Source organism: Mytilus trossulus, chromosome 4 (genome assembly GCF_036588685.1).
Source record: "Mytilus trossulus isolate FHL-02 chromosome 4, PNRI_Mtr1.1.1.hap1, whole genome shotgun sequence".
NCBI classification, from domain to species: Eukaryota; Metazoa; Mollusca; class Bivalvia; order Mytilida; family Mytilidae; genus Mytilus; species Mytilus trossulus.
This window is the reverse complement of record NC_086376.1, coordinates 15064994-15080952: the sequence shown is the minus strand read 5'-3', so window position 1 is coordinate 15080952 and position 15959 is coordinate 15064994. Positions and strand designations below refer to the sequence as shown.

The 15959-nt window shown below is 31.8% G+C and overlaps 1 protein-coding gene across 1 annotated transcript in view; it reads left to right on the top strand.

Annotated features, from left to right (window-relative positions):
* The first annotated feature begins 225 nt into the window (after positions 1-225).
* Positions 226-15959, top strand: part of LOC134714744 (structural maintenance of chromosomes protein 3-like) — a 38201-nt gene continuing 22467 nt past the window's right edge. The window contains exons 1-11 of the mRNA XM_063576262.1: positions 226-353; positions 2675-2750; positions 3399-3437; positions 4176-4315; positions 12220-12299; positions 12740-12818; positions 13110-13227; positions 13908-14022; positions 14499-14559; positions 15157-15237; positions 15680-15844. Of these exons, the coding sequence (XP_063432332.1) occupies positions 339-353; positions 2675-2750; positions 3399-3437; positions 4176-4315; positions 12220-12299; positions 12740-12818; positions 13110-13227; positions 13908-14022; positions 14499-14559; positions 15157-15237; positions 15680-15844 (969 nt within the window). The 5' untranslated portion in view covers positions 226-338. The remainder of the gene's footprint in view (positions 354-2674; positions 2751-3398; positions 3438-4175; positions 4316-12219; positions 12300-12739; positions 12819-13109; positions 13228-13907; positions 14023-14498; positions 14560-15156; positions 15238-15679; positions 15845-15959) is intronic.

Below are 15959 nucleotides of genomic sequence, written 5' to 3'. Positions count from 1 at the left end.
AATTTTTTTTGTGTAACTATTTTAGACACACGGAGTTTAGGGTCTGAAACGGTGTTGGGTACATAATTTTAGACAGTTCTTGACATCAAGTGCTTACAACATTTTAAACATTAATAATCACAATGAAATGAAAAATAAAGCTTATACCTAAGGAAGCCCTTGTTGAAAATTTAAATAAACCACGGATCAAACCAATTAAAATATAAATACTGAGGAAAAATAGGCAATTTTTCAGTTGACGTAAGCGATATAAATTTTGCCGCCATTTGCAATTTGTAAACAAAGCAGACCGCGAAATTTTATGTTAATTTATTAACTATGAATTAATTCACTGTACGATGTATATAAAACAGGTAAAGAATGATGCTATCAAAATGCATTTGATGATACTATTTGTATGCGTCTGATTGCATTTCCTTTTCATCTATAAATATTGAACCGCGTCTCTGATATCCCCATATTAAATTATAAATTGTGACATGATACAAATCTCCACATTGAAAGAACTATTGGTATTGCTCTAAATTTTTGCGGGACCATACACATTCAGTATGAATTCGGTTCCTTACTTGGAAAAAGAAGAAGAACTTTTAGAATTCTATTTGTAAATTATGTCTACTACTGTAGTCTATATTCGGTCATCTTGTTAGTTCGTACCGACATTGTTGTATTTATCACACAGGAAAACTCTGCATTGTCGTCACTACGCTAATATCAGTGTACAAAATTAGGGGAAAATATGTTTGTTCTACTCTTCTACATACATTTTGTTTTTAAAAAGCATTTCTAAAGGTATGTTTCCATTGTTATTATAAAGTATTGTACTAAAATGCAGAAGATTTACGAATTTGCTGGTTTTTCATAGGTAGAAACGACAAGGCACGATTAAAAAAGGGTGGGTGCTAGAACACTGATGTAGTTTCTTCAATGTGGAGATTTGTACCATGTTACAATTTTATGCACACATAGATTTGTTTCCAGCTGAATTAAGCAAATGTGATGGTAATTAGACTTCGAAATGAAAAAAAAAATGACCCATTCTCATACATGTGATGGACTGTGAAACTCAGATCAGGAGATTTGGAAATTTTGGTCAGGAGATTAGGACTCAGATCAGGAGGTTTTTCATCGACATAAATTTTGTCGTAAATGTAACCATATGATGTAGAGATTGTGGTTTTTCTTCAAATTTCTATCAAATTGTAATATGTTTATAGTACCCTTATTGCGTCTCTATTTGAATAAAATAAAATATTAAGAAGAATCTGTTTCTTGTTTTGTTTTGTTTTTGATAAATGATTGTTCACTGCTTGCAAATAAATCATTATATTTATTTATCTTATCTGTATAGATTTTTGTTTATGTCTCCATCTCCATATCATTGGTAAATGTACAGACAAATAAGAAAAAAATAAGCTCCACATGTATATTTGCAACATCATAAATAAATTAAAAAAATAACATAAGCTAACACTAGTACTGCATGGCTTTTAAGCATTATGAAAGTCATATTTGTAAAAAAATCATAAAACAGACTAACACCGTGTAAAATGTTTTGCTATTTATTTCTTAGCTGACACAACAAAATCTTATATATATACTAACATTTACAAATTTAAATTTGAAGGTTTCAATAGGAACTAAACTAACAAGAACTTTAATTAGTCTAAATGTACATATTGTATATTTTAAGGTCATGGAGGTCGTAAACAGATTTATAATATAAATTTCAATTTAATATTTGAAAGGAGGTCTAGAGTGCTAAAATAATTTATAAATTTATATTTTTTCATTTGTTCCAAAACATTTAAATTCATTTAATCAACATCCTTTTATGATTATTTGATTAAAATATTAATCATTTATAGTCTTTTTACAGTTAACATTTTTAAAAGCAAAATAACTGAAAACAGGATAAAACAAAGGGAAGTAACAAAAAAGTATTTCAATATTCTCAATACACATCGTTTTTATAACACAACGGCAGTTAGCCAGAGGTAAACATCGTTGATTACCAGTATGTTTGACACCCAAGCTGTCAAGTGAAGCCATATAATTATACATCTTCTTTGATGTACAGGTAAAATTTAACACAGGTGTCAATTACACCCGTACAGTGGTAAGAAATGATCAAAAATGGCGTCTGAAAATTTTCATTCATGAAATATTTCATACACGGGAGTTTTTTCTCCTAAACGGGAGGACGGGAGGAGACCCCTGAAAACGGGAGTTTTGTACTCCCGTCGGGAGGTTCACATGTATGCATTCTGCTTAACTGTTTTAAGTTTTCCTCTGATGAAAAACTACCATAAGGTGACATTGTCCAAATTATGCAAATGTTGATGTTTATGGAGATTATGTTGCACTGATCCAAAGCCTGCAATTTTCTTTTCTTTTTGAGGTTTGTGTGAAAAATAGAATGGGACACAGTAAAACAGACACTGTATCTTGAAACTGAAGTAATGCTGTAACAGACGTCCTAGAAAGATTTTGACTGCAAAATACAAAATTTGTTAACATGAAATTAATAGAGTTGTTGTATGAGGTCAATAGTTTAACAGTCTGATGTAACACTCATAGGCTGGTAGACAATATTACTTAAGCTTACAATCTTAAACTTATTTTTCCTGACGCTGTACTTACGAACACCTAATTTACATATTTATCATTGTAGGTTATCATTCAAGGGTTTAGAAGTTACAGAGATCAGACAGTCGTAGACCCGTTCAGTTCTAAACATAATGTCATTGGTTTGTATATATAACATTGTATAATGTATTAGACACAGACAGAGTTATTAAAGTAATTTGATTTTCGGTCACCAGATTGTTATAAAAGACAACTTGCTGCCATTTGATTATTGACAGAATCCTTCATCTCTAATTTGGATCAAATGCAACTTCCAGGCAGCAACAGGGAACACAAGAAAACACAAAAAACAACTTCTAAAGCATTTAATGATAATTATATATGCATAACACATTACAATTCAGATACTAGAAAGTACAAATCAACATGTAAAACATAACAACAATCAAGTTTATGCTTCAAATTATTTTTGGAATTCGGGTTGAAGAAAAGTCTGAAGATCAGTAAAGCCATACATAATAAGCATCCTCTTTCTGGAAAATTATTCACCAAGTTAAAACCCACAAACAACACATACCAAATGAATAAATTAATGATGGTACCTATAATAACAGATATTCACTTTTATATTTAAATATTATTCAATAGAGCATGTGAGTGGTTTCTATATATATTTGGTGTCACAATATCTCAGTAGCATGGGTTCGAATCCCGGCGAAGGAAGAACAAATTTCACAAATTTACAGATTTAACATTGTTCAGTTGATGTTTAGATTGTATGTAACTTATATGTATGTTATTTTTTACAGTTGGAAGAAATGGATCAGGAAAGAGTAATTTTTTCTATGGTAAATATATTATTTATAACAAAGTATGTAGAGTAATTTTTTCTATGGTAAATATATTATTTATAACAAAGTATGTGTAATAGTGATGAGGTTTGTTGGTGGATTTTTCTCTCGTGTAAATGACCATTACAGTCTGGTACAAGTTTCTACTCTGAGCAAGGATACAGATTTTTTTTTCAGAAGACTTAAAAATTGGGAATCTTTTTGCAAACTCAAAATAATTCCCACTAGATTCATGGCATCAACAATTCTATAGCATTCACTTCATGAATTTTATCACCTATTTCAAAAACCATTCAAAAACAATTTATAAATGCAACAGTTTAAAATTGAAATGATTTTCTTGACTAGCGGTACATTCTTTCAGGAATTGCCTAAGCTTCTGCTTATTTTGAAGACTAATTGAAAGCTGGAATTGTCACGTTAATACTAAATTACAATTCATTTCCGGGATTTGTTATAGTTATCAAATTGAAAGGAAATGATTTGTTTTAAATTTTATTCCCTTTTAAAGAGTTTGATTGAATATTGGTAAGATTGCTTTTTGACATTTATTTATCCAACTTAAACAAAGGGATGCACTACAACTTTATCCCTGCTGTTTTATCTTTTCCATTTGTATCTCTGATGGTGTTTATAGGCTAAAAGTTTACCCTTTAAGTCCCAACCTCGATCCATTTAGTGTAAGATTTGTCTAATAAAATAATATACAAATTAATAATCATTTGTATATTACAGCTATACAGTTTGTATTGTCTGACGAGTTCAGTCACTTGAGACCTGAACAGAGACAAGCTTTACTCCATGAAGGAACAGGACCAAGGGTTATATCAGCCTTTGTGGAAATCATCTTTGACAATTCAGATAACAGAATTCCAGTAAGATTTAGAAAATTTATATATGAGAAATTAACATATTATTAACCATGGTATTATCACTGACTTGAAGTATTTTAGTCATATAATGAGGAAATAGAAGGGACATTGGATGAATAAAAAAAAATGACTGTCTATGATATTACATTATTTCTTTCTTTTATGATTAGGCCTAAATTAAAAGATTGTTTGTTTGCCCTTTTCCGACCCTATTTTTTGGAACAGGGTAGGTAGGTAGGTAAATTATTTTATTTTATTTTGCCAAAAAATAATTTGGCATGGTACAATTTTTTTTATGGGTAGGTAGGTAGGTAAAATATTTTATTTTATTTTTCTGATACAAAACCTGCATGATATCATTTTTGTCTGTACTGCATTTTTTCTGTATGCTTTGTTTTGTATCTTCAATAATATATCTTTAGATCATCTGCATTTATAAACTTCTAAGTATGCACATAAATATGCACATCTTTAATACACACTGTAGTATATGCACCCTATGTTCCTCAACCAACCACTGTAGAATGCTAGTTAGTTTTTAACATATCTGCATGTTGGGTGTCTGACTAAGTGCAAAATGGCACATGGATCAATAACCAGTCCCTCTGAGCACACAGAAACTGGGGGTTCTAGCTAGTGCTACAGAGGACTTGAACAATAATTCTGCACTGGATAAAATTGAAAGAAAAGAGATTAACTTATTTCAACTTCATATATTTTTGATTTTTCAATAACATATTGTTTAATATCTGACATAATTTTTCTAAATTATTCTTGGTAGACTGAAATTATATACAGAATGATTTTTCAAGTCCTGTGAAAAATGAAACCAAAAATATAAAGATAAATCTAAAGTATGTTTTATTCACATACATGTACAAATAATTTTTAAATAACATAAAACTGAACTAAAATATCAACCTGAGACATATAGATATTTGAAATCAAGATAATTTCAATATTTGACTAGAATATACTGTAGCAATGCCTTGCAACAAATTCTGACAATGAAGGAACACTTTGTAAATCAAAAGATTCATGTTACTAATTCAAAAGTCATTTATATGAACTAACTAACAATAAAAAACTTGTCTAGTTTAATATTTCAAAAGTTGTTATTTTAAATCCTTTATAATGCAATCAGCATTTTTATTGAAATGATATAGTAAAGTATTAAAACCAATGTCAGAAAAAGCCAAATATTTTGACAATAATACAAAAACATATTGTTGACATCATTTTATAGGGTTTCTTTTCAAAACATCCTTCCCACTGGCTTTACAAGGCATACAGATAGGAAGTACAACCCTGTACTTCTTCAACAGTTCTTTGTCTTTCTGGACTTGAGGAGCTGTACAGTAACAACAAATAGTCTTGTCTACAGGCACAGTGTTGTTTTGTGCATAGTATGCAAATTCAACTGGAGAGTTGCAGTCCATTTGCATTCTTACACAAACTTGGATGCTGTTAAAACCTGTATAAAACAGAATATTAATATATAAGCATTTACTTTTTTATTTAATATTTGCACAACATACTGAAACAAACTACTTTCTGGCACTTATTGGCAAACAAAAAGTACATGGTCAACAGATCTGAAAAGTACATTAAACACGATGTATGGACTGACATTTTTAGTTACAGACATTTTCTATTTCTTATTTAAAAGTGTATGAATGTATGTTCCCTGTATGTGTGTATTTATATTTCAAATCATGTACAACTGAATCTTATCTGACAAGCAAGATATTAAAGAAACATTTAAATATATTTTTATTTTATTTTTTTGGGGCATTTAATACATTGTAATACTGTAATGAAAATAAGAACTTTTTCATAACAAATTCCTTTCTAAAATGCTACATTAATCTCCAAGAGGGTTTATATAGTTAAATTAAATCATAAAATCATTATATACCATCTGGAAGGATTTCAGAGCCACAGCTATAGTCAAACTTTTCCAATTCTCTATTCAATACTCGAAGATCCCTCATTGTAAGCTTTTGCTTGGAGTATATACATCGGGGCTTCTGGCATTCAAAACATGCTTTTGTCAACCGCACATTCTGGCCAACAAGTCCAGCATTCCTGATACCCTACAGTTTAAAAAAAATATAATATTGAGAATTGAAACATTTAAAAATTAATTCCTTGATTTTCTGTACAAATGATTGTCTCTTTTATATTTCATTCAATTTGTAAATTGTGTGAGCATTCAATACTTTAAAAGCAATTGATAGTGGAGGTTGTGGGAGAAATACAAGAAGGTTTTTGAACCAATGTTCAATGTCTCTGACATGTGCATTTATTCCCATTTACCAATTACTACATAAGAATCTTAATATAGTTCATATGACAGTAGGACTATGATATAGATTTGCAAATGTATTAAAGATTTTTTTTCACTACTAAGGCAATATCTTTTAGCAAGTCAGAACAAAACTTTTTATAAAACATGTTTCAGAAATTACCTGTATTTGTTCAGCTACAGCTGTTACTCTGGTGTTTGTAGCTGAAGGTTTGTCTATCTCTGTGGTGTCTGTACCTACTACATCATCAAAGTCCTTATAATGATTCTTATCATGTTCCTTCAATATGGGGTCCGGAACCCATGGATAATCATAAACAGCCCGTCTTGGCAAACAGCAAAGAACATCTTTGCATTTCCTTATTTGGAAAATATATGATCTCTGTCTACAATGGTCTTGCAGAAACTTTTGGTAACCTGTAAAACACAATTTACAAATCATATAAAGCAAGTTCAACTAGTTTTTTTTCCTGCAAATACATGTATGAAGTACATTTCTAGTAAAAATCAAATATTTCATATCTAAAACAAGTATTTCAGGAAATGTGCTTTAATAAATGCATGACGAGAAAACAAGTGACAAAACGTGTGTATTAAACTTTTGAAGATTTCTAAAAAAAAACTAAAAAAAAATAGCACTGATGAAATTTGCTTACATTAATGTCATTTGAATTTTGTGTGGATAGTTGTCTCATTGGCACTCATACCACATCTCCTTATTTTTATATTGTCAAAAAATTAAAGCCTTTAATATTTTACCTGCTTTAGAACCAAGGAATTTTTCCTGATACTTCCCAATTTCAACCTCTGGAATCATATTGAGTACAGCATTTTCAAAGTCTGTGATATCACCATCTGGGGAAGCATTGTGTACTTGAAAAGGTTGTCCTTTTAGAATAAGCCTTCCTGTTCTTTCCTCAAGAATCTCTTGCATAGGTTTGACTGATTCCATCCACGCATTTTTAACTTCAACATTATGCTGTGCTTTTTTTCTAATATCAGACATTGAATTGGCACTTTTGAGTACTTGCTCAATTTGACTTGGACATTCTTCTCTGCTAAAGGCAACATTTTGAACTGCAATGTTGAGGACAGACATGATACGTTCAGCTGGGTTTAACCAACTATGTCCGGGGGCTGTCCTAGCAGCAACAAGCATGTCTAAATTGAGCTTCTTAAATAGTACAATGAGACTTAATTTTACAGAACCGTAAGTGATACGATGGTCCGGACCACCATCAGAATACAAAATAAGACACTCTGGAACTTCAGCTTTATCTCCAAGCATCTTTGCTATCTCAGTGGCATGTCGCCATGGAGAACTTGCTTGGAAAATGGAGTCCTTATAAGTTACATGCACAGAGCCTCTGTAAAAGGATTCATCAGTTTTGTTAGGCACATTCACTTCTAAGCAAACACTAGGTGTAAATGACCCTTTGCTTTGCATATCATGATCCAATGCTGATAATGTTGACTGAACTGGAGTTATAGACTTTTTGCCGTGTACACCTGTTGCTACTTTAAGCCCTGGTTCACCAAAATCAACTTTGGATTTGTCATCAACACATAAAAATGACAAATGTTCTCTGTATTTGACAGCATACTGCCTGAGGTATTTGAAAACAGCAGCACAGTAGTGGTCATCCTGATGGTTTGATCGCAACTGGCGTGTCTGGACTTTGAACTGTAGCGGTATCTTAGATTTATATAATTTTGACACATTCTTGTGACTGTCTCTTGGGACAAATGCAAGTAACACAGTACTTTCACTTGGTATTTTGGTACCATTTGGTACTTTATCTGTAACTTGTTTCATTAAGTCCCTTACTGACACGAAGTGTGACATATGTTCCACGTTTTGACGACGATCGTCAGCGGCTGTTATTTCCTCTACAACTTCAGAGAGTTTATCAAAAAAGGTGTCAAAGGTATCATTTGGGCGGCCAGTATTAATATGTCTCAAATCAGTTACAAGATCTGCATCTTCTGCTAGTATTGCTTCTTTAATACGGTTTTCTACCTGTTTGTTTTGTTCCATAGATGCATCTAATGTCAACTCAGAATAGATTGTCCTAAGTACAGCAGGAGGAATTTTTACAGCATGCAAGTTGCAGAACTCTGACACAAAATGTTTTCTCATTTGCCTTGTATGGAATTCTGGAAGTAGGGAACGTACTCTTTCATACACTTGAATTGACAATCTCATTACTTCATCATGGCCCCTATCAATACTTGTTCTCCAAATGATAAAGGTAGATCCAACAGACCCACCTGGATTGTAGCTCAGAACATCAATTGGAACTGAAAGATTTAATTTTTTAAGAAAATTAAACCTCTTTTGGGCATCCATGGACACTAATGAGGAAGTGTGCTTTTCTTCATCAAAAAGTAAATAGGAGTAGCAATCTCGATTTGTAAGCATATCATCAAGAACTGCATACTGTGGTTGTACCAAGTCTACTGCTGGTCTGTGCTCTAAGTATGCATGTTCTCCTATCATTCGAACAGGATGTTCTAACCGTTGACGTTTTTGCTGTAACTCATTTGAAGACTGAAGGAATGAAGCATATGAGCTTAAAGACATGGCAAGTTTCTCCAAGTCATCTTTCAGGTCACCCCATGGAGCAGTGAATGAGCAAGAAATTATATTAAATAGTGATGAACTGTGCCTTTCCAACTCTGAAACTCCCAAAGACGGAGACTTGTGTTTCTTTTTCCTCCAGTCATTGAAACCATCAAAGGAAGGATGCAGAAACCTGAAAATATTCATTTCATTTTAGGGTTTATATATTTCAACATATAGTTTAGATATCAAACTGAACATTATTACTCTGTGCACAGCTCACATTATATAAACCAGTGGCGGGTGTGTGACATAGATTTTCAAAAAGGGGTTGCCCGGTCACTAACTGACAAAGCAGAAACTGCTTTGGTGATTTCCTTCAATAGCAATCAACAAAGGGAGTTGGCCCCTTAACCCAACTTTGAAAACCACCACCTGGCATCTAGATATGTCAGATAGATACAGATTTTGAAAGATAAAAAAATGTCTGATAAATTGAACTGAACATGAATCCTTTATTTTTGTATATTTAGTGAAAATGTCATTACATTCTGTCAGAGCACTGTCAGAAGGAAGGACAATTGTAAATATTAAAATGTATTCTTTCTCCAGTATAGCAGATGAATTATGATTTACAGTCTCAACTTTACCTACATGTAGTATGACTGTTAACCTATGACATAAAAACAAATTTAAAACAAAGAATTCAAAGGATAAATTTAAAAATAAATTTTATGCATGTACCTGTCAGGTATAGGCTGAACATCCCTATTGTGAGTGCTTCTCTCAACCAGTTTATGCTTGTTTCCATCCAAATACCATAAAACATTTACAATAGTAGACATATGTTTAGAGACTACATCATTACTCATGGCGATTGGAAATTCCGCAGAGCCATTTATCATCTCTCCACAAATCTTGTTAAATAACCTGTCTTTCCCTTTAAATAAAAAAAAGAGAAAATACACATAAAAATGATGATGTAGGGGTGATAAATTTTATATACATAGCCTTTAAACATCTGTATAGAGAAAACTTGGCGATTTTACTGCCAATTATAAATCTCCACCTTTAATATAGACCTTTAGTTCATGATGTATAAACATGACTGCCACATTTTGTATGTACAAATGTATGTGCTTGTCCCAATTCAGGAGCCTTTAATCAAAGTGGTTGTTGTTTGTTAATGTGTTACATGTGTTAAGTATTTGTTTTTTGTATAAATTAGGCCGTTAGTATTCTCGTTTTCATAATTGTTTTATATTTTTCATTATGGGGCCTTTCATAAATGTACATGTAGCTGTCTATGCGGTATACTGTAGGCTTTGCACATTGTTGAAGGCCATACAGTATCAGACCTATTGTTGTTAATTTCTGTGTCATTTTATCGTTTGTGGAGAGTTGTCTCAAAATGACATCTTTTTTTCTTTTATGATAAATATTATGTTGATTTAAGTTTTTTTTAATTTAAATTTGAATTCAAAATATATAAAGTTCTTGGGAATCTGACACCTGTCATGGGAAATTTTCTTATCATGGGAAATTTTCTAAAGTTGAGAGAAAGACTGGCTAAGTAGCTCAGTAGGGGTAGGCCTTTCTACAGTTGTTGGTGCAGGAATAGGGCAAATAGGGATAAAGACAGAGATCAACTTAAAATACAATGCGATACCACAAAACAAAATTATTTTTTCAAACCAATTTCTAGTACATGTATATTGAAATTTATGTTAAAAAAATGTTTGGCATTTGAAACTAGCCATTTACATGTCATAGTAGCAATGTTTAGAAGTGATTATCCTATGTCTGGAGAAAACTTGGCGATTTTACTACCAATTATAAATCTCCTGACATACATGACATACCTTTGGTACATGTACATATAAAACATTTTAGTTCTGGTCTATCAATTGTATACAAAAAAATTGACTTTATAAGTAGATAAAAAGAGGACGGCTCTGACATGGGTAGGCCTTTTATATGGATTCTGAGATTTACCCTGTTTAGACCCCCCCCCAAAAAAAAACAACAACAAAAAATCTGTCATACAAACATACATGCATGTGTGTTATACCATTGAATATATAAAATAGTTATAGTTACCATTCAAGGAAGATGTCCCTTGAGCAGTCTTAAGTTTTGGGGGACGTGTTTGAATATTTCTGCTCCCTGACCGTGGCATCAAAATATCAAAGGCGTTTTTTCGTTGTTCTACATTCTCAATAGTAGTATTGTTGTTTATCTCTGTCTCTGTTTTAACAATCATTGTCACAAATTTCAAATTATTGTTGAAATTGAGAACAGTGGCGATTGAATCATTAAAATCGGCTTCAAACAATTCGTGGGAATCCCCACTATGCAACTTCACAGTTACTTGTTTCTGGTCGAAAGCATCGTTGACACGATCAGTTTGGTCCTGGTCACCAAACGCAGCCCCTGCTACATCGTCCCAAACCTCTTTGGTGCAAACATTTATTATTTTGTTTTTAATCAACGTTTTATTAAATGTTCCCTGTTCCTCTATTATTGTAACGCACAGGGCAACGTTCGTCATCATGCTTACCAAAACATTTAGTCAATATCAAACCAATGCTTTAAAAATACAATCATACCCAAGATCAAGTCAAACGCTCCCGTGATCATAAAAAGGCTTTATCATTGATGATAAAGAAAAAATCCGAGAATTCCGATAAAAAAGTTTTGAGCGGTAAATATAAATATAAGATTTTCAGTCGGAACGAAAAATAAATAAAATAAAATATTGCCGGTAAATACAACTAAAAGATTTTTTGTCGGAACGAATTTCAAGGGTCGGTCGGTAAAGGGCAAACAAACAATATTTTAATTTAGGCCTTAGTTAATTTAAGATCCTTAAAAAAATTCACAGTATGTTGTGACTTTGAAATCAGTGTTTATATTCTTGTAAAAATCTCCAATCTCTATAAGTGAAGAAAAAAAAATGTTGCATAGAAATAATGTTCATTTCTCCTACCTATTCATTCTATCAGTATAGTATTTAATGTTTAAATATCTTGACAGATTGAAAAAGATGAAGTTGTATTACGTCGAGTCATTGGTTCCAAGAAAGATCAGTATTTCCTGGATAAGAAAATGGTCACGTAAGTAAATTATTTGTTAGAAGTTTTAACAAATTTCAGCATTTCAGATATCTGCAACAATCATGGTTACACATGTTTATGTTTTTGATAAAATTTGAATTAAAAAATCATTGTTATGTTATTACAAGCCTTAAATACTTAAATAGTTTATAGATTTGAAGACGTAAACCAGGAATGTTCAAAAGAAACAACAACCCGACCAAAGAGCTGAAAACAGCCTAAGTTTACCAATGGGTATTCAATACAGCGAGAGAAAATCCAACATCTGGAGACGTGCTTCACATAAATATTCTAATTTTCTGATGTTTGCCTAAATAAACCAAAGTTAACAACAGATACTACAAATGAATGATATATGTATATATTTATAATATACTATTTAGCTGTTGTGTTTATGGCTTGAAATAAAGTTTTAATCTATGATGTATTTGGTATTGCAGGAAAGGTGATGTTATGAATTTGTTAGAGAGCGCTGGATTTTCCCGGAGTAATCCATATTACATTGTCAAGCAAGGAAAGGTACGTTATAATAGGAAATATTGTATTTCATTTATTTCCACTATATTCATGGGCAGAGGATTTAGTTGGTTAGTGATGAAGATAAAAACTTGCAACAAAAAGATATCTTTCAAGTATATATAGATGACTTATAATTAGTGTTATTCCCAACTGCCAGTGTAAGCTTCTAACAATATCCAAATCTAGTTGTCAGGAGAAACAAGAAATGTACAAATATTGTCCAAATTTACATAAATCAATAAATTAAAAATTTATGATCAGACTAAGTAAAGCTTTTGATAATTACTTCAGATTAACCAAATGGCAACAGCTCCAGATTCTCAGAGATTAAAACTTCTTCGTGAAGTAGCTGGTACTAAAGTGTATGATGAAAGGAAAGAAGAAAGTAAAGTTATTCTTCGAGAGACTGGTAAGATATATGTATATATCTATAGTGGTTATCTTTTTGACGTTAAAATGAAATGTTTGAATACAGTGTTTGCTACAATGTTTGAATACAGTGTGTAACATTATCAACCTGCACAATTAGTGAACAAGTTTAGAACTTACTGGCACATGTTACGTTTGAATGTATACTTACAGAAATAATGGAATTCATTAATTAATGCAATTTTTATTGTTTAACATTGTCATTTTTGGGCCTTTCATACCTGACTATGTGGTATGTGTTTTGCTCATTGTTGAAGGCTGTACGGTGACCTACAGTTGTAAATTTGTGTGTCATTTTGGTCTCTTGTGGAGAGTTGTCTCATTGGCAATCATGCCACATCTTTTTTTTTATAAAAAAACAAATACATTATTGTGATTTCAGGATAAGCTGCAAACACACAAATCTATAGAATTCAGAATGCAAGTTATTATTCCAGTTACATTATTCACATATTAATTAAGACCTTGCAATAATTTCTCAATTTATACAGTATTTAGATGCAGATATTGTATTGTTATTGGGATGTTAATATTTGCTATTAAAAGTAGTTGTATTATATATTTAACCACCAATGATTAAGCTCTAATCTTTTTTCTGAATCAGCTTTGATATAGTTATAGGATTTATACTTTGTTATAGTGGATATAATTTCTTTGCAGAGGGTAAGAGGGAAAAGATAAATGATCTGTTAAAGTATATAGAGGAAAGATTAGCTACCTTAGAGGAAGAGAAGGAGGAGTTAAAAGAATATCAGAAATGGGATAAAATGAGAAGGTATGGTTAAAAACATACACATACTCAATAATGTACATAAGTCTCAGCAACCCGCCAAAGGAAAATTATTATAGTTGTAACCTTTAATTCATAAACATTATTAGGTATGGCATTCTATTGCAATTCGTTTTTAAGAACTTTAGATTTTTAGATTGGACAACTTCAAATGTTTTGAGTATTTTTGTTAAGGGGTCCGCTATGACATCAGATTGTGCCAAATACACATTTTGCTGAATTTTCTATTTATTTAATTTCCATACCTAAAAATCAAACATTGCTAGTTGAAACTGTGTTGTTAACTTTGTCTTTGAATGGAGATGATTAAATTGTATTTTAGTGTTTCAGTGAATATAGAACACTTCTCTTTATATGGGGTTATTAGGAGGTATTGAGGCTATATTTTGGGAGAAACCAAGAATGATATTTTACTGAGTTAGCGTGTTGTTACTGACGGTTTAGAGTTTAATTCATTACAGATCGCTGGAATACACAATACATGACCATGAGCTGAGAGATACCAGGAAGAAGTTGGACGAGGTTTGTATAGTTATTATGCACACATGTAAATGTCATGGTTACTCCGTAGCAAAATTGTGAGATATACATTTTGCATTATGTAGAATATAATTCATAGATATAGGAAGATGTGGTATGACTGCCAATGAGACATCTTTCCATCCAATTTATAGAAGTAAACCATTATAGGTCAAGGTACAGTCTTCAACACAGAGCCCTGGCTCACACCGAACAGCAAGCTATAAAGGGCCCCAATAAATTCCTAGTGTAAAACCATTCAAAAGGGAAAACCCATGGTCTAATCTATATAAAAAACAAGAAACACTTATGAACCACATCAGCAAACGACAACTACTGTGTACTGAACATCAGATTCCTGCTAAAGACAAGTGCAAATAATTGCAGCGGTTTTAAAAGTTTTAATCGTACCAAACCTTATCCCTTATCTGAAACAATAGTGTAACATCACATCATAGACATCACACTATAAAATATATGTTTAGTGTACCTGAAGATGATGTTTGTTTTTGACTGTAATTCAAGAAATACACTTAACACTTCATAAACTATTGAGTTTCAATTAGAAGACATGATATATAGTTGTTGTTGTATTTTTAGTTACAAGACAAAAGAGAGAACAGTGGAACTAATACACAGAAAATTAGAGATTTACAGCAGTCTTCCACAGATAAAGTTAAGGTAAAATCTAGAAAAATTTCACAGGTAAATTAAAGGTAGTTTAACCAAGAATATTAATAGTTTGATACCTGTTACTCGTCATCATTGTGATATTTAGAAACATTCAAATATATAGACAATTCATTGTTGTTCATTTCAGTGCTTTAACTATATTTTGCAATGACCAAATGTATAAAAAAAAGAAGATGTGGTATAATTGCCAATGAGACAACTGTCCACAAGAGACCAAAATGACACAGAAATTAACAACTATAGGTCACCGTACGGCCTTGAACAATAAGCAAAGCCCATACCGAATAGTCAGCTATAAAAGGCCTGAAAATGACAATGTAAAATGATTCAAACGAGAAAACTAATGTGACAATTTAATAATAAGTTTTTATCTACTTCTCTGTAAATCAAACATAAACATGACTAATGAAGCCAAAAATTTGTTTTTCAGGCAATAAATAAAGATTTAAGAGATTTGAAATCCAGGATGCAGTCAATACATGACGAGAAAGAGCAATTAACTTCAGAAAACCAGGACTTAACAAAGAAGAAAGCCAAACTAGAACTTAACATTAAAGATATTCAAGATGAGCTGGAAGGAGATAAATCTGCTAGGGTAATTATGTAACATAGAGAAATATATGTATGTTTGATAATGCTTGGAGGTGAGGGGGAGTTTTCTAAATAATGATCCCAATTCATGCACTGTTAATTTAGAAAATATTGCAAGG